The following is a 20,584-nucleotide window of genomic DNA, read 5'->3' on the forward strand; positions in this document are numbered from 1 at the left end:
TAGACGTATCCGTTGAATACCATTTTGCGCCTCTTGACTCTGTCCTCGGCAAGCTCCTCCCATTTTTGAACTGGTATGTTGAAGGCGTGCATGTCTCGCCAGGCGCAGTCCTTATGTCGTAGCATTGGCCGAACGACGCTTCTCTTGCCATCAGCTATGGCGCTAAGCAAAACATGCCGCGGCAAACGAGAAGGTTGCATTGTGGTTGCATTCGATGCACATGGTCCAGCATAAGCGTTTTTGCTTTAGCAGCGCAAAGAGGCTGATGGGCAGCTGAGAAATCTCAAGCACCCTCTCGTTCGTGACCCTATCCTTCCAGTATATGCCCAAAATGTTCCGGGTAAATATGTGCTACGCGACGTATAAATATTCATATTTTATTCTTCGACACATGCCTGTAATATCTCTACCTAGGTACTTTATATTGAAACCATCCAATAAAGGTACATCTTGTTATCTAATCTATTAATACAGAATACAGATCTTTATTGGTAATAGCAGATTTTACAGGTCACATTTTATACACTATTTACACAAAATATATGTTGGTAGGTACTTACATATGTTCTTTAAATTACTCATTTACGTTTCATATTGTAAACATTAGGTAATATTTTAATTATGATGCAGTAGTCAACGACCTCATCGAGTATTTATAAATTCGTCAATGCTATAATAACATGCTTTTTCTATAAGCAGCAGTTTAAGTTAAGCTTTAAACATTAGGTCACTATTTATTATAGTTAACTATCTTAGACAGACAGACAGACGGACGGACGGACAGACAGACGGACAGACAGACAGACAGACGGACGGACAGACAGACAGACGGACGGACAGAAAGACAGACAGATGGATGGACTACCAGACAGACAGACGTACACTCAGACGGACGGACGGACGGACAGACAGACGGACGGACGGACAGACGGACGGATAGACAGACAGACGGACGGACAGAAAGACAGACGGAGAGACAGACAGGCATACACTCTGACGGAAGGACGGACGGACGGACAGACAGACAGACAAACAGACAGACAGAAAGACAGACGGAGAGACAGACAGGCATACACTCAGACGGAAGGAAGGACGGACGGACAGACAGACAGACAGACATACACTCAGACGGAAGGACGGACGGACGGACGGACGGACGGACGGACGGACAGACAGACAGACAGACAGACAGAAAGACAGACGGAGAGAGAGACAGACAGAGACACAAACTGACATGAAGACATATAGACAGGCAGACGGACGGACAGACAGACAGACAGGCATACACTCAGACGGAAGGACGGACGGACGGACAGACAGTCAGACAGACAGACATACACTCAGACGGAAGGACGGATGGACGGACGGACGGACGGACGGACGGACGGACGGACGGACGGACAGACAGACAGACAGACAGACAGACAGACAGAAAGACAGACGGAGAGAGAGACAGACAGAGACACAAACTGACATGAAGACATATAGACAGGCAGACGGACGGACAGACAGACAGGCATACACTCAGACGGAAGGACGGACGGACGGACAGACAGACATACACTCAGACGGAAGGACGGACGGACGGACGGACGGACGGACAGACATACAGACAGACAGAAAGACAGACGGAGAGAGAGACATACAGAGACACAAACTGACATGAAGACATATAGACAGGCAGAGGGACGGACAGACAGACAGGCATACACTCAGACGGAAGGACGGACGGACGGACAGACAGACAGAAAGACAGACGGAGAGACAGACAGAGACACAAACTGCCATGAAGATATATAGACAGGCAGACGTACGGACGGACAGACAGACAGACAGACGGAGAGAGAGACAGACAAACAGAGACACAAACTTACAGGTAGACATATACACAGACGGACGGACGGACAAACAGACAGAAAGACAAAAAGAGACGCAAACTAACAGGCAGACGGACGGACGGACGGACAGACAGACAAAAAGAGACACAAACTAACAGGCAGACGGACGGCCGGTCAGACAGACGGACTCACGGACTGAGATACAGATGGACGGACGTACTGACTGACAGACAGACGGTCGGATGGACTGAAAGACAGACATACGTAGAGACACAAATTTTTACACTAGTCAAACGAACAAATGGCTGACAAGTGTAAAAATTGTTAAATCTGCTCAATGTTCGTATAGAACAATGTATGACTTATTCAACTGAATGACAGACAGACGAAGAGAGGCAGACAGACAGACAGACAGACATACAGACAGACGGACGGAAGGGCAGACAGGGGTAATAATTGTTAAATATATGCTACTTCAATGTTAATGCCAAATTTCATATTATTTTAGCATGTCGTTATAAAATACGTTTGTATGGCGGCGGCTATGTACGGCGACTCCTTACCATTTTTTTTACTTTCCAAATTCATACATTGTCATAGTAAGTAGGATAAAACCTCCAAAAGTACCCTAGAGATGATCTTAATACTACTAATCTAAGTTTACGGTTGACCTAAATCAGGACGATGCAAGAAACAAGGGCATTTCTCAATTGGTAAAAAGGAATGCTTCTCTTACTCCTAACCAAACAAAAACTATGGGCAATCCTCATTAGGTTTATTTTAATAATTTCAATTTATGGATCCCATGAATTTTTGTTCAGATTCAGCACACAACAAAAAATTCTGTGCATTAGAATACACAATATCCACCAGAGATATAACACGCATTCCGGATGATACTGGCATTCTAATGCACAACATAGTTTAATTTATTAGTCAATATCGAGAATACATAATAATCAGAAAACTTATACTGATAAATATGAGGATAAATTTCGTCTTGTTTGCTTCAGATTTAGTCGTACATATTGTCGTAGGCTTGTCGTACATATTGAAAGTCGTACATACTTGCATCTCTGAAAAAGTAATTGTGCGTTTTAGTTTTGATTACGCTTACCTACTTACTTTATTTCCATACATTAAATAAACAAGCATTTCGAAATACGTGCTCTGTTATATTTTAATTTCAAATTATTTATTTGCAACCAAGCACACAAACACATGAAAACGTAGGTACTTACATAGAATAAAGTAACATACATAATACCTACAACTTTGGGAACAAATCAAATTATTTTATGAAATAGTTTTATTTGTGTGTGTGTTTTTTAAGTATTTACAGTGATATGAATTACTAGCGACCCGCCCCGGCTTTGCACGGGTTAATAAATTATACATAAACCTTCCTCTTGAACCACTCTATTAAAAAAAACCGCATCAAAATCCGTTGCGTAGTTTAGAAAAAAGATCTAAGCATACATACAAACAGACAGACAGACAGACAGCGGGAAGCGACTTTGTTTTATACTATGTAGTGATAAACTGAAAAACACATAGTTTGTGGCATGCGCAAAAGGCAACAATTCAGACGACGCTGAAGTCTTTTAGACTCCGACTGGCAAAATTAAAAACAGTTAAAAGCGAGGAAAGAGCTTGTAAATGGTCTTCCCTTATACTTTATATGGTCTTTTTGACACTGACCTTACCGAAATCGCGAATAACGTCAAGTTACTTTATACCTACTTACCTAAAAGCGTAAAACACAATAAGTCAAAATTTATTTAAATATCAGTTAGGTACATACCAAAAGGCAAAACAGCTGCTTGTACCGACAACACCCACATTTTTGGCCCACATATACCGATATGTGGGCCAAAAATCTGGTCATGGGGAAAGACTTTCAGAAAGTCTCCACGTTGGTTTGTTAAATATAAATAAATATTTGGGGACAATCTTACACAGATCGACCTAGACCCAAACTACGCAAAGCTTGTACAGTCAGTGTACGATTTTATTTATAGAGCCATAAAAGCGTGTCACATATTAATGCGGCCTTCGAAGGGTAATATTATTATTGCAGGTGACTACTATGGGTAATAGGCGACGATATATATACTTAAATAGATACATACATACCTATCTTATACCTTTAAACGAGCAATTCTTGTTTATTTATTTATTTATATATATATTTCGGGGATCTCGGAAACGGCTCTAACGATTTCGATGAAATTAGCTACATGGGGGTTTTCGGGGGAAAACAATCGATCTAGGTAGGTTTTATCTCTGGGAAAACGCTTATTTTTGAGTTTTTGTATGTTTTCCGAGCATAGCTCGGTCTCCCAGATATTATACATATAAAACACCCGTGACTCAGGAACAAATAATATCCGTGCTCATCACACAAATAAATGCTCTTACCGGGATTCGAATCCGGGAACATCGGCTTCGCTGGAAGGGTCACTATCCACTAGGCCAGACAGGTCGCCTATGTACATACTATCCCATGTACCTCTGTAAGTATAACATATATTATATATGTTTTTCTTGATTTAATAACAAAACCCTTGGCCATACTCTTGGGTGGCTATCATCCTGATTTATAATAAAACAAGTTACTTTTTTGCATTTTCAGGCCCAATTTTTAGCTGATCAACTTTTTTTGTATGAAATATTAACGTTAACTCTATGAGTACATATTGGTTAATCAAACGGAATCTTTATTTCTGAGAAATGGTAAATAAAATTACATATTGTACAGATGTAGTGCATAATTGTAATCCTTCGAAACGTTTGTATTAAATAGTCGTGCTACTTCAATCAACTTCAGTACTTTTTGTACCGAGACTGACTAAAATAGTAAGACACGGTAATAAGTATGTTTTCAAAGGTGCTTAAAGCCTAAAGAGATTACCCTGGGATTATAGAACGAGCGATAGGGCCGATAACTATAACAGCGAGTTGACGGTGTGTTCCTATTTTCCCATTCTCATGGCATTAGGTAAATGGGAATAGATACATTCATATGAATTATTCTCATTTGTCTCTCATCAGTCACGCGGGGCAACACACTGAACACAGCAAAATTACCAGAATAGTATTATTTAATAAACATACCTTATGACAACAATCCATCTTTCAGGAGCAGTTTCGCAGAATAGTTCATTGCGGTGTCGTTTCCATATAATTACGCAAATTTTCACTGCAAGTAGAATAAAATATGTAGGTTTTATTTTTTTATCACATCTATCATTTTCTTGAACTAATGGGGGACTTAATACCAAAAGGCATAAATAAAAAAAACTAAACACTAATATTTAGGCGACAAAACGGGCTCCGTTGAATCGTCGTTGGTATCAGTTCTATTTAGCTTTTAAAATACCGTTTAGTACTTTTTTCTTTAACATCGTTTTTGTTACATTTGATTCAAACGAGTAGGTAGTGGAAATATAGTGCATAAATAACTTCTCAAATCTCACAAATAAAGTACCCAACCAGGATTCGAACCAGAGGCTGCCAACTTCTTAGCCAGGGACTCTATCGATTAGCCCACAATCCATTGTCTTCGTTTTAGTCTCAACTCTAGTGGCCAATTAAGTGGATAGAAAACAGCTCCAAGTCTCAACAATAGGATTTTTTTTATACCAGGATGCGAACCCGGGGCCGGCCACCTATTTACTTCTAAAGTAGCATAACTTAGGGTCGCTATTAACTAGGGTGAAAGCAGTCTTGGTCTCAATTTTAAGTAGTTTGTACGAGTATGTACATATAAGCATCGTTTATATTCACAAATATCCTCATCTTCGTCATTATTTTGTAAATTAGTAGGTAATTCATATTATCGTAATATAGGTACTAACATACATACACCCTTAACTATATAATTACATACATACCTACGTGCACTGCGATTACTTTTATGTAATGCTGCAAAAGTTAGGTACCTATTAAAGTGAAAGGATGATTCTTGTATTGAAATCTGCAAACTAATACTACTATTACTGTAGGTATACTATGCATTTGAAGTACTGATTGGGTTTGGTACGCATGGAAAAAGGCCCAAAGGCTTTTTTGTCTAGAAACACCCAAATACATGAATGCTCTCACCGGGGTTCGAACCCAGGGCCTCTAGCTTCATAGGGTCACTACCGCCTAGGCTAGGAGTCTGTTGTTAATAATATAACTATGTATTACTGGTCGCTTTGTTTGTGTAGAATAAGCACTAGGTATACAACCATTCCATTCCTTATTCTATGTTATTTCCCTGTCAAATGTTATCTTAATCAGTTCTAATAGTTTAAGCGTGAAGAGCTGGGTGACATACAGGAAAAGTTGCTATCGCATTTATAACATTGTGTAGTAGGGATTTCACTTTATATGACACTTAGTAGGCCCGATCGAATTTTAAGAGCACTTCAGTCACTACTTACACCACGCTTAAAATTACATAGACTACACACCTATTAAAAAAAACAGGCCAGTTGTCCACAATAACTATAAAATACTTATCTCAAGGTATTTCAACATGTTCTCTTGTATATATCCCTGGAAATAAATGTATATATATGTCCACTTGCATCTCCAGGGTGGTTGGAACCAGATTTGCTCGGTGACTATAAGGCGCTCTAGATTGTCAGAGCTTCTGCGAGCAATGTGACCAAAATACTGAAGAATACGGTGCAGACACTTTTCTTATTTCTATAAATCATTATTTTATTTTATTAATACTTTTTAAATACATTTTATGAATACAATATCACTGCTTTTGAAAGAAATAGGTATATTGAAATGACAGTTTATTGCAGTGACAATGTCACTATTTTATGTTTTTTTGTTTTAGAACGTAGTGATTATATGCTCTTTGTATTTTACCAAAATCATAGACAATAGCAAAACAAACGTTTATTTTAATATAAACGCTGGTGTTAGGTGGTATAGTTTGTCAAAGGACTGTCTCATTTCAAACATAGACAGAGAGAATAATACTATCTATGTCTTACACTGGTACTAGCACCCAAAAGAAAAGAATGAGTATAGTTTTATTTGTAAGCACTTTTGTAAGTTACTGACAAATTGGTTTGACCAACTATTCTAGGGTAAAATAATTAATACATAATATATAGGTCATCAAATCAAATCATCATCTAGCCGTTTTCGGCCACAGCGAGTGCTTTCTACCGCTAAGGCAGCGGTCGGCAACCTTTTAGCAGCCAAGGGCCACATAGTAGTTAACGAAGTTGACGCGGGCCGCACATTGTTAATATTTATGACTTTATCAGACATTGTCGTTTGTCAATATAACATACAAAAAAACGACAGGGAGGCTTCGCGGGCCGCAAGTGACAGCTTCACGGGCCACGGGTTGCCGACCGCTGGCTAAGAGCATCGCTGGTGCACTCTCAGGTCTCACTTCAGCAATCTTATAATCAATCCATATGTCGGAAACCTTAACTAAATAACTAATTTCAGCCTAGGGGCTGTTCATAAATTACGTCATCTATTTTTGACGATTTCTGACCCCTCCCTAAAATCATTCAAAAATCATGCTTCGAATGACCCCGTTTCCTCCTACGTCATGCTACCATCATCCGATGTTCAGACCCCCCCCCCCCCCACGGTTTCCCAATTTGAAATGACGTAATTTATGAATAGCCCCCTAGCACTATTTTCTCCTTTCCTTTCTCATTAATTGATTGAAAGCATATATGTATTAATGTCACTTATTTATTATATGTATACTAGAGACAGTACATCAGAACCTTCAATCGTGGATGACGAGGGCTTTCAATGAAATACGATATTCAACTCATTACTGGACGAGACTGATTACAAATCATAGCAGACGTTACACTTCTTATCCAAAGCAAACCAGTGGGTTCGGCCCAGGAACCGCCACCACGTTACCTTCTCCCGTTCGTTCTCGTTTGAAGATTGATTGTCAGCATAACTTCAATGAATTTATTTTCTCCGGCATATATATCACACAGCACAGGTTCTGGATACGCCAGACGCTTAGTAGCAGGGAATCTGGCGCGGGCTACACGCCCTTCAGTCGTTACACACCGGTACTCTGTTGGAACATCACACTTAGCGCTTTGCGACCTGCCTACGATTTGGCGTCCGGGTATGTACCACTGCGGTAATGACGTCTTCGGGCCGAGGTTCTCGGAGGTCCGACGATGCCTTCGAACACAACAGGCACGCCGGGCTCAACGATATTCTCAAATGGTCTCTTATTGTCAGCGTCAACATGCTAGTTCTACTTCAACTCCAATATAGCCCTACATTATCAGGGACGATAGGACGAGTGACGCAATTTTTCTTTATATTCGCTACATTTCTTGAACGTAGCTACAGCGTTTTAAGAATATTATTATAGTTAAAATATAAATCGCACAATGTTTATGAAGTCGTGGTTGGGTATTTAATTTTTTTTCTTATACATTTAATATAAAAATTAATTAATTTGCAGGAAAATTATACAATTACCAAGATGATGAAATTTAATATATCACGACTGTATATTTTATAAGCAAATTGTTTATTAATGATTATTTAAAATGTCATTTTGGATTGTATTCTATATGACATAAGGTGACAGCTATTTTTTTTATTATGCATAGATAATCGTTGCCTATTTATTACCTTTAATTAAATGATGGAGTAAGACTTGAGTAAGACCGACGGCATTAACGTCTTTCCTAATTGTCAATATTTAAGTAGGTGCAGTTCGTACAGTTATGACATGTAGCGGCATCTATTGTTCAGTAGGAAACTCTAAGCATAAATTACTACATTTTTTTATAGAGATTCAAAAGAATTAGAAGCACAGAGACTCCTACGAAGATACGAAACTCTCCATCACCCGAGACGCATTGTACCGATTTTTAGGGTTCCGTACCACAAAAGGAAAAAACGTCTGCCTATCTGTCCGTCTGTAGCCTATTTGCTCCGAAACTACGCGACCAGTTAAAAACTACAGTTAAAATTTGGTACAGATATTGAAGTAGGTACCTAAGTCTGTAGCCCAAAGACGGACATGAAACGTAAATTTACTCTTAAAAATTAAAAAAATATGTTTTGCAAACTATAATTATCGTGTTACAATATGAAGTGGAAATATCTCATTGAGAGAATCTCTAATTTATAATTTAAAGATAAATAGTTTAAAAGTAATTTGAGATATGGGCTAAAAAACCTTCCGGCCTAGCACAGGACTACAGGAGGAGTGGCGCGACAGTATATCGCCCGAAAGATAGATAACCCGTCTTTTTGTAGCGGTATTAATTAGAGAGGTACGGGTAGTGCTCTGCTGAGGTCTAATACTTATCTCCAAAACTACTAAGCGTAAAATTTTGTAAAAAAAAAACAATCCTTTAACTATTATACATTATTCAGTTCAATAAGGTGTTTTACTACTAGGTACTAAATAGGTAGATCACAGTTGATGTACACAGACACAGACAGACACACAGACACACAGACACACTGACACACCGACACACCGACACACCGACACACAGACATACAGACACACTGACACACCGACACACCGACACACCGACACACCGACACACAGACACACAGACACACACACACACGGAAGACACACGGTGCCTCCTAGCACAGGTTATTTTGTAAATAACTTACAACAAGGAGACTCCAGCCCTTGTGCATTGTAAGATTTGCAATGGTTTTGAATGAAATAAAGACTTGCATTTTTTGGATCTTTAGCATTTTTTGGAATTTGTAGGTATGCGAATTCAAAAAACAAACACATACAAAATACAAACCTAAAAATATAACTTTAATAAACAAAATATTCTCGCTACTCGCAACAGAATAAATCTTATTCTTTTTAACCTTATTATTCTAAAGTTGTTACCTAATAATTAACTATAGTGGAATTATTCGTATTTGCATTATTTGACACATTATGACTGACGTATATAGAGATGTAACTAACCCAAATCGATTGTCACAGCAAGCGATTACGATTGGATGACACCTAGACTGAGGTATCGAATTGTGACGTTTAATGAATTTTTATTTCCGATTTAAATAAAGCTACAATTATATGGTTAATAAATAATAATAAGAAGATATAATAAATTTAATAATGCTTTGTTATAAATCTCTAATAACTATTGTAATATGAATGATTTATAACAAAATTTACCTAGATTTAATAATTAATTTTGTATTAAGCAGAAACGTCTGCGAACGATGCTATTAAGCTTCGAAATAAATTAAAAGTGGAAAAATTCACTGTCTTGGGTGGGACTTGAACCCACGACCACTGGATCACTAGTACAGTGCTTTGCCATCTGAGCTACCAGATGAGCTGCTCAGATGGCAGAGCACTGTACTAGTGATCACTGTTGGTAAAAAATCAATTCGAATTGACGATTGATGACTGAGGATTGACTGATCAATTAGAATTGACGATTGACGATTGACGAAACTAATTCTAAATCTACTGATTGAAGATTGAAGATTACTAATCGTTAATTCGAATTGATCGGTCAATCCTCAATCCTCAATCATCAATTCGTATTGACGATTACTTTGTATGTATCTTACCTACCTAATGTCCTTTTTATTTAGGCCATTTTTCGAAACTGACCAAATGCGTTCAAAAGCGGTGTCTGAGTTTACCAAAGGTTCCGAAACATGTTTCCGACGGCAATATGAAGGATGTCCTTTTTGGAACATTTTCGGGACTTTCCTTGAAATTAACCGATAGCGTTCAAAATCGATATCTGAGGTGCCCAAAGGTTTCGAAACTTGTTTCCGAGGGAAATATTGAGATGACCTTTTTTGGGACATTTCTAGAAATTACCCGATTGCGTTTAAAATCGATATCTGAGGTAACCAGAGGATTCTAAACATCTTTTCAACTTCAATATTGAAAGGTGTCCTATTTTGGGACATTTTAGTGACATTCTTTGAAAGTGACTGCTTGCATTCAAAATCGATATCTGAGGTGCAAAACATGGTTTCAACGGCAATATTTAGATTCTACACTTTAGCCGCGTAGAGTTAGACCAAGAAAAGTCTGCAGCGATTTTGATAGCCCACGCAGTGCAAGTGTTATTTACACGTCATAAATTCATAGAAGATTGACGTTTAAAATTACACTTGCACTGCGTGGGCTATCAAAATCGCTGCAGACTTTTCTCGGTCTGACTCTACTTACTTTACTACCTGCATTACGCCACCCTACTGATAACAAGATGCGTTCTAAGAACGTACGAGTGCGAAAGAGATAGCATGATTCTAATCATTTTATTGTTCTAGTGGTGTCCAGTTTGAGTCCAGTAGAGATAAGACTGCAAGCTTTGACACTGGTGTCAATTTCTAATCGTCATCGAAACAAGGTTGCAATCAATCAATTGACTAAGATAACCTTTTTGCCTTTATGTGAGTTGGTCCATGGGTAAACGTGCGTTTCCGTGGTGCAACAGTTGGACGACGGGTAAAAATTTTTTTTAGTGTTGGACTACCGATAAACTTAGTGTCCCGTAGTCCAACCGATTGGACCACGGGTAAACTTGCTTCCTCGTGGTACAATCGGTTGGACTACGGATAATTGTACTTACCCGTGGCACAACCAGTTGGACATAGCGGTTGGACCACGGGTCGGGAGCGAAATTAAAACACTACCGAAGCCGCCGAAGATCGCCCACTCGTTGTGAATATCCTATTTTTCGCACTTGTATCAGTTGTATCGTAATGTACCTACTATTACTGTGAAAGTAGGTACTTACCTACTGTAATTTTATTTTCAGACGAGAAAAGGTTTGATTTCAGGAAAAGGTCAAGGTTTAGGGCATCGGTTTAAGGGATTTACGCAAATAGTATCATAATTAAATACTCGTAGGTTGTACGGAAAATACATTAATTGGAACAATTTACTTTTTATCCACCATCATTAGTAATGAGTCTAATGTGTGGGACGATGGGACGAGTGGGATTCATTATCATTGTTCCACTCCTCGTTTCAGGTTTCATTATATAAACTATCTAATTTTTTAAAGTTTCAATTGTTTATTTGTGACGTTATCTATGAAAAGGGACCTTATTGTCGATGGCGGTTACGCCATTATTAACGATGCTCCGATATAAATTTAAAGCAGCGCGACGCTGTGCGGCGTAAGCGCCATCGACCATAAGGTCCCTTTTCATAGATAATGCCCCATTTGATATTAAAACAATATGGATTGGATATGTCAGTGTCAAAGAAGTGTCAAAAGTGACGTGCTTGTTTGAAAAAAAAATTGAAATTTAATCTGTTTATTTAATAAAAAAGCATGCATCTTTACAAAACTTAACTACTAATCTTAAATTAAAAAGATGTTTTGAGTTAAGAAGTCTATCTATAGGTATGAAGAAACGTCACTTTAGAGTCTTTAGACACTTGTTTGACACTGACATATCCGATCCATATCGTTTCAATATCCAATATTTGACGTAGGTATCTTAAAGTTCGAATATGGCTGTAACACTCGTGACCCGTCAAAAGCACATTCAGGCCATGTCCATCAAAAACATTGTTTGCCCTAGCGCGTTTCAACAACAATATATAATCGAATATCACTACAAATATTTTATATAAAGCTACTACTCATCTATCTAGTCATAATCCAGTAATCTAGTTAACTTCGAGTACTAAAGCAAACAACATGCAAATAAATAAAACAATAAGCGAAGTAAAATCAAGATTTATCGCCCGGGCGTGTTATCGAAGCTGTTCAATTACTTTCTCAACATCCCATCTCTACTTCTGATATTGAAATTGAAACTTTATACTGTAAGAATAAAGCTGCTTTTGAAAAGAATGGTTAGTTAGATACGAGGATTTGGAAGTAGTGAGAATTGTTTCTAGTATAATGTCGGAAAGAACATTTGTGTTATTGATAATCTGCTGCAAACTCCTGTTTCAATTTTAAAGGAAGCATAAATTATTTGCTTTCTGGTGCTTTTATTGCGGAATGTTTGGTACTTAAGTGTTTTAGTGTTGAATAGCAGTATTCAACACTCTTTAGAGTTTTGAAGACTGGCGTGACTTGATTTAACTTGGTTCTACTAAAATTTCCCTTGCTCTTTATGGCGTTATTCATAAACGGCTGCTAACTTAATCAGTTGATGATCGTCGTTTGTCCCTATCTGTCGGTATGCCATAGAGAGGGACAAGGGCGTTTTTTTTTTAAAGTTGTCCCCTACACTTTTTTTTCAAATTTGGGATTTTTTATGTTATTTCTACTCAGAATCACGAGCTCTTTCTATCCTAATAGGAGAAAAAAAGTGTCAGGTAAGGTTTTTATTTCCATTCCGTCACCAATTTTCATAGACTTTGTGTGGCGGTCGCGGAATGGAAAGACCGAAAAATGTATGGAAATTTTGGGACACTTTTTTTCTCCTATTAGGATAGAAAGAGCTCGTGATTCTCTGAGTTGAAATAACATAAAAACAGACAGACAGACAGACAGACAGACAGACAGACATGACGAATCTATAAGGGTTCCGTTTTTTGCCATTTGGCTACGGAACCCTAAAAACGCCCACAAACGATAATCATCGGCTGATTAACTTAGCAGACGATTATGAATAACGCCGTTAGTCTGCCAAAAATATTTAGGGAGCCATCAAATGCGGATACCACGTACGAGTACCTACTTCTCTTCTTCCTTGTTATCCCGGCTTATCCTCCTAAGGCCCAAGGTCCTACCTATAGTACCTATTCAGTTCGATGTAATTTAAACAATGTTCAATTGGAACAGAGTCGCTTTTACTTTGTTTCGTTCAATTTTCAAACAACGCAAAATCAACTCTATTTCCTACAATTTAGGTTCAAATTTCAGTGGCAAATTTTGGATAATTCGTTTGTATGACTGGGCTGGGGCTGGGGTCCGCTTGACAACTAATCTTAAGAATTGGCTTAGGCACCACTTTTGACGAAAGCGATGCCATCTGACCTTCAAACTAGTTCAAACTAGGGGTAAACTAGGCCTTATTGGGAGTAGTCCGTTTTCCTCACGATGTATGAGTACGTTGTCAAATAAATAGTATTGCATAATAGACGTGGAAAATAAAATATATAGTCTATATCTTTCCTGAGAATATGATTCCTTCATGGACTATTTTAAGAAATTATGCAAAATTTCTCGTACGCTTACCACGCATGCAAATGTCTCTCGTATGAATAAAAGGCGTTATAAAATGCCTTTTCATCACAAATTCCTGCTTAGCATCGTATAAGTGTCTATTTAAATCGAGAAAATTGTAGAGAGCATAAAATGAATGCATCAGGCTATTCGTCTCTCCTTATCTTCTTCCTCGCGTTATCCCGGGCGTTTTCCACGGCTCACGGGAGCCTGGGGTCCGCTTGACAACTCCTTTGCCTTCTGCCTCTATATCTTTAAAACAATCCTTCGGGTTGACAACCGTGGCCCTTATTTGGCTCCTTTATCTTTACTAGTCTAGGTGGTACTAGTAAATAGTAATAATGAGACACATACATTTTGATCCCTCTATTCCTCCTCAGCGATTTCGTTGATGACGATCCTATCGAGTCATTTCGATTCCTTGCTTAAGTAGGCCCTTGTATCTAACTGCTTTTAACTCATCTTCCACTTTGTTCACAGGCGGACTGGTCGGAGCAGTTCGTGTTAAACGTGCACGGTGGCAGCGTGTTCCCCTGCGGAGAAGGAGTGCGAGTACTCTTCCAGTACCCGGAGTGCGTGCTGGAAGGGGCCGACAGAGTACGGGTCTTTGGACGAGATCCGGAGCGGCTGAGATACGTGGCCGAGAGGCGAGTGAGAAGGTTAGTACACAAGATTGGGTGTGACTGGAGCGGGTGCCATGTCATATTAATACAAGTTCACGGGTGGACTGGTCGGAGCAGTTTATGCTGGACGTGCACGGGGGCATGTTCCCCTGCGGAGAAGGAGTGCGAGTACTATGACAGAGTACGGGTCTTTGGAAGAGATCCGGAGCGGCTAGATACGTGGCAGAGAGGCGAGTGAGAAGGTTAGTACACAAGTTTGGGTGTGACTGAAGTGAGTGCCATTAATACAAGTTTACGGGTGGACTGGTCGGAGCAGTTCGTGTTAAACGTGCACGGTGGCAGCGTGTTCCCCTGCGGAGAAGGAGTGCGAGTACTCTTCCAGTACCCGGAGTGCGTGCTGGAAGGGGCCGACAGGGTACGGGTCTTTGGACGAGACCCGGAGCGGCTGAGATACGTGGCCGAGAGGCGAGTGAGAAGGTAAGACAAGCGGATATTGACGGATAGTGGCTGAGATGAGAGTAAGAAGGTTACTCTCCTCTCAAAGGTGGTTATGAGTAGTCTAAATGCGGCTGAAAATATGCGTAGAAATGATGTCAAATAGACGAATCTTATCCCTACTTGTTTATTATAAAAAATAATGAAAATTAAAAATAGGAGAATTTTATATAGTGGACCTTACAAGGATTATTTAAACAGTTGCGTGATTAAAAGTGTAGATTGAATAATTTATATGCCTTTATATGCCTAATGGATATGATATATCCTGGCTAAGTGGAGAGTGCAAAAGTCAATTAGATTCATAAACGCTCTGAAGAATCAAGTCTTTACCAGCATGATTGTTTTATTTTTATTATTCTTATAATTTGAAAGTGAAGAGTGTCGAGTATTGCTGAAAACACGAAAGCTTCATAGCTAGTTCTCATGAACTACACCTGACCATTAAGGGCCACCCCACATCTAGCGTCTTTCGAGCGTCGGCGTCTACAACTCTATGGCCGAACATCGACGCAACGTCGACGCAACGTCATTTTCCATAGCGCTGACCAGACGCCGACGCTCGAAAGACGCTAGATGTGGGGTGGCCCTAACTGTCCGCAGTTTCACCACTCGACTCATTCGCCATATTCGGGAGTCCGCATTAGAAGATTAATTGGTGGTCGCGATGCCGGCTAATTTCACCGCAGAAATGCACCGTTAATATAATTATAAAACACACATCCATAACAGCGCATAAACCTTTAAATTTACACTCAATTTAACCCTGTTTCAAAGGGATTTGGTTGAAATTTCAATGAAGGAATCTAGGTAGATAAGACCTTGCGTTAGTGAATGTGCAAATTATTCCAAAATTCATATTCGGGAAATCCTATATCAATTAAGCGTTTCTGAAGTTAAACTTTATGTTAAAGGAATACAGTTGCATTTAAAATAAAGTTATCGACCATATTGTTTGATACTCGTAATGACCTATCGACGAGCTCGTTTAGAATTCCAAGTAGTTTTCGTTTTAAATCCTACAAATGTAGGTTTTTGGGTAACTCGTACGGATAGATTTGTAAAAAGAGAGAATGCCACTATGCAGCCACTGTATTTCACGAGTGTAGGTACAACATAGGTATTGTTGCAGCTTTTCAGGTAATTTTACAACAAATATGAATTTAACCTCGCCTAGAGTGACAAACTCTTAACTCGTTCAAACAGAAGAGAAGTCGTCACATGTACCTTTATAGGTTTAGGTACAACTTTAGTACATAATGTTTTGTGTTTAAGAATTGTATTATTATTTCCAACAGGGGCCAGCACACAGTCTCGTTTGACTGTCGCCTGTTCAGCGAGAGGTATCCAGAGTACTGCTTCGTGTACGTCTCGCAAGCTGTGACAGGCGCTGTGGCTGATGTCAGGATGGACTGTCTGCCCACCTTACCATTGTCAGGTACGACAGTTTGATTATCTGTTAATTGGTAGGTGTTCGTGTAGGTCTCGTAGTTAGGCTGTGACAGGCGCTGTGGCAGTCAGGATGGACTTTTTCCCAACCATTGACAGACAACAGTTTGATGTCTGTTCAGCGAGAGGTATCCAGAGTACTGCTTCGTGTATGTATGTATGTATGTAAACACTTTAGTGTACACAAGACAGGTTAAGATACAATTAAAAGAAAGTATACAATGTACAAAGGCGAACTTATCCCTATAAGGGATCTCTTCCAGTCAACCTTTGAGCAATTGAGAGTAGACAAATGAAACGTCGTGTACGTCTCGCAAACTGTGACAGGCGATGTGGCTGATGTCAGGATGGACTGTCTGCCCACCTTACCATTGTCAGGTACGATAGTTTGATGATCTGTTAATTGGTAGGTGTTAGTGTAGGTCTCGTAGTTAGGCTGTGGCAGGCGCTATGGCAGTCAGGATTCAGGATGGACTGTTTCCCAACCATTGACAGACAACAGTTTGATGTCTGTTCAGTGAGAGGTATCCAGAGTACTGCTTCATGTACGTCTCGCAAACTGTGACAGGCGCTGTGGCTGATGTCAGGATGGACTGTGTGCCCACCTTACCATTGTCAGGTACGACAGTTTGATTATCTGTTTATTGAAAGGTGTTCCTGTACGTCTCGTAATTAATTTCTTTCACGTAAGTACTACTTTTATTTACAGTGACGAAACAGACTCTTTTGGTATAGTTCTTATTACTTTTATATCCATGATTAATGCAGAGTGTTTATTTAGTCACCTGCAATAATTTGCGAGTTGAATATATAGGTCATACTGAGCAACTTTTACTATGAGAGCAACCCCGAAATCGCGAAAAAAAAATGCTTGTTTCATATATTTTGGCTGTCTGACCTTAACCTTTCTATGGGAGATTAAATTTTTTTTCGCGATTTCGAGGTTGGTCCCATAGTAAAAATTGCTCAGTATGACCTATACTCATAGTCAGCCCGTAAATTATTGCAGGTGACTAAATATTAAACACCCTGTATATTTATCTGTAGATGGCGGCGCTGGTGGCTGGGGCGCCTGGTCGGCGTGGTCAGCGTGCCCATCACCAGCACGCTGTTCCACTCGCACTCGCAGCCGCCACCGCTTCTGCGACTCACCACCGCCTGCTTACGGAGCAAAGTATTGCGAGGTGAGACAGCGCTTCATATGCCATGCGTTAGAGAGGGACAACGTGAGTCGGCAGGAGTGTGCTTCACCAGCGCGTTGCTCTACTCGCACTCGCAGCCGCCACCGCTTTTGTGACTCACCAGCCCCTGCTTACGGAGCTAAGTATTGCGAGGTGAGACAGCGCTTCATAGGCCATGCGTTAGAGAGGGACAACGTGAGTCGGCAGGAGTGTGCTTCACCAGCGCGTTGCTCTACTCGCACTCGCAGCCGCCACCGCTTTTGTGACTCACCAGCCCCTGCTTACGGAGCTAAGTATTGCGAGGTGAGACAGCGCTTCATAGGCCATGCGTTAGAGAGGGACAACGTGACGCGGCTGGAGTGTGACCTTCGCCAGCGCGTTGCTCTACTCGCACTCGCAGCCGCCACCGCTTCTGCGTCTCAACACCGCCTGCTTACGGCGCCAAGTATTGCGAGGTGAGAGACAACACTTCATAGGCCATGCGTTAGAGAGGGACAACGTGAGTCGGCTGGAGCTAAGCTAAGCTAAGTATCGCGAGGTGAGTGTGTACAGCCACAGTGGCAAGCGACCAGCGCTTCCAGCTGAGCTTTACATCGTAAAATATTGCAGGTTATTAAAAAACTATAATTTTTTTTAATATGATGCCTTTCCGCAAAGTAACACCTGATTCAATAAATTATATCCAGTGAAATAAATTTGCATTATATTTCATTTAAATAAATGTGATGATTTATTAAAAACCTTAAATTGATAACTTTATGTTGAAAAGTATTGGCATAATTCTACTTAAGACTGTACCTAAAACTATAACTGTTTGACAAACACACGCTATTTCAATTCACCGTCCTCGGTAAATAAAATACATAAACTTTCGCATAGTATGCCGATAAGTAAATATGGAGAAGGTGGACTGTTGAAAGCATTCAAATACCTGTTTATCTTACGTATAATGAACTAAGTTTATGCCAAACTTCATTCCTTCATGACATACGTCGTTTTTAAACTTATCAATAACGACGATAACGACCCTCCAACGAGGTTGTCACTAAGCAAATAGATAAAGCGAATCGGTGCGCCAAAGAGTAGTATAATATATTGCGGTGCGCCCATAAATATCGTATCCTAGCAACCGTCTAGCAGTTTTGTCAATATCTACCGCTTTCACAACAAACAGAACACGTTTTGTATTTTTTGCATTATAAAGTGAATTATGGCCCCGAAAAAAGATAAAGGGAAAGGCGAAGCGCCGGCAGTAAAGCCAGGTGCGAACACTGAAGTTGAGAGAGTACTTCTAGAGCAACAGTTAGCTGAGGCTAATAGACGAGTTGCTAGGCTTCGATTAGCTGTAGATGAGTATGAACTTCGGAATGAAGAGCTGCAGAAAGCTTACGAGAAATTGGATGAAGACAGAGCGGATATCATAGCATTCCTGAAAAAATGTCTAAACAATAAGAGTGAAGAAAATATTGAGCTCAAAGAAAAAGTCAAAGGCTTGGAGGAAACCAGAGAAATCGAAACAGCGCAGTTTAAGGAGACTGTCGCGGAACTGGAGAGGAACTTCACTATTATGAAAGATCAGCTGACTTCAGAAAATAAGCTTTTAGCTGGTAAACTTAACACGCTGGAGGAATTCAGAGCTATAAGAGACGATTTGATGAGAAAGTATGAGAAACAAGAACAGGATTTCAAAGACCAGGAGATGAAGTATAAGAGGATAATATATGACGCCGAAAAGAAATTCGTAGTTGGGAAAGATAAGTTGAAGAAGGAAATGGAAGGGCGACTACTACAACTTGCGCAAGATTTTCAAGATGCTACAGAGCTGAGAATCGCAGCATCCACGCACAGAGTCATCAGAGAAAATATCGCTATTAATAATGAATTGGACAACATATTAGCAACTCAAACGAAACTTGCTGATCAGAATGAAAACTACAAGAAAAGTGAGCAAGCGGCTCGCGTAGCTATGGAGCTTGCTGAGGAAGAGCGAGACAAAGCTATTAACAAAAGTGTTGTGCAACTCAAAGTAATCGATCAACTTACGACCGCATTCCAAAATATGCAGAAAGACAAGGCGCTAATGGAGAAACGTAACTTCGATTTGAATGTAATGCAGACAAAAATACAACAATTGACGAAAGAAAATGAGAGCTTGTCACTGCAAGTTAAAATATTAGAACAAAACTTACATGGAAAATTAAATGAGCAAAATAAATCTCTCGTAGAAGCGTCAAAGATCGCCAAAGAATCGAAAAAGATGAAGAAGATTTTGAGGGAAGCGGCAATAGCTATACAAGCGGCTCTCAAATTAGATCACTGGGCTGTGTCAGACACCACTAGAGAGATCATGGACCGGCAAGTATTGCTGTCACGCCTTCTGGAGATTGTGACTCAATATCGTGACGCATTGCGGGCTGAATCTATGGACTCGCTAGCATCTTTCGGAAAAGTATACGAAGAAGGAGACCTCGGTTTTGTACCAAAACGAGTAGCGAAGAAATCAGTAACATCTATACCGAGTATTGCATCTAAAACTTCACGCGGATCTACCAAACGCGCTTCAGTGTCATCATCTGTTTCGTCCTCGACTTTGGGAAGTGTCAAGACTATACCAAGCATGCAGATTATACCGTTCTCTTCTGACATTGACCTTCCAACCAAGGAAAGTGCTATGTCCTTCGCGACTTCAACTAAATCAGTCGAGTCAAGTGAGAGCGAAGAAAAATCTGAGGATGAAGCTACTGATATGGAGAAATTGTTAGAGCAGAGTAAACTGGAGATACAGAAGTCTATCTTGAGAGATCTGGCTTACTCAAAATCTCAAATGTTGA

General features: G+C 39.9%; 1 protein-coding gene across 2 annotated transcripts in view; it reads left to right on the forward strand.

The window, feature by feature from the left end:
* Positions 1–20,584, forward strand: part of LOC134651312 (uncharacterized) — a 371,060-nt gene that overhangs the window by 333,698 nt on the left and 16,778 nt on the right. For both annotated transcript variants that reach the window (XM_063506370.1, XM_063506372.1), the window contains 3 exons: positions 14,486–14,664; positions 16,422–16,561; positions 17,620–17,756. In XM_063506370.1, coding sequence (XP_063362440.1) covers positions 14,486–14,664; positions 16,422–16,561; positions 17,620–17,756 — 456 coding nt within the window. The remainder of the gene's footprint in view (positions 1–14,485; positions 14,665–16,421; positions 16,562–17,619; positions 17,757–20,584) is intronic.

This window comes from Cydia amplana, chromosome 10, assembly GCF_948474715.1.
Source record: "Cydia amplana chromosome 10, ilCydAmpl1.1, whole genome shotgun sequence".
NCBI classification, from domain to species: Eukaryota; Metazoa; Arthropoda; class Insecta; order Lepidoptera; family Tortricidae; genus Cydia; species Cydia amplana.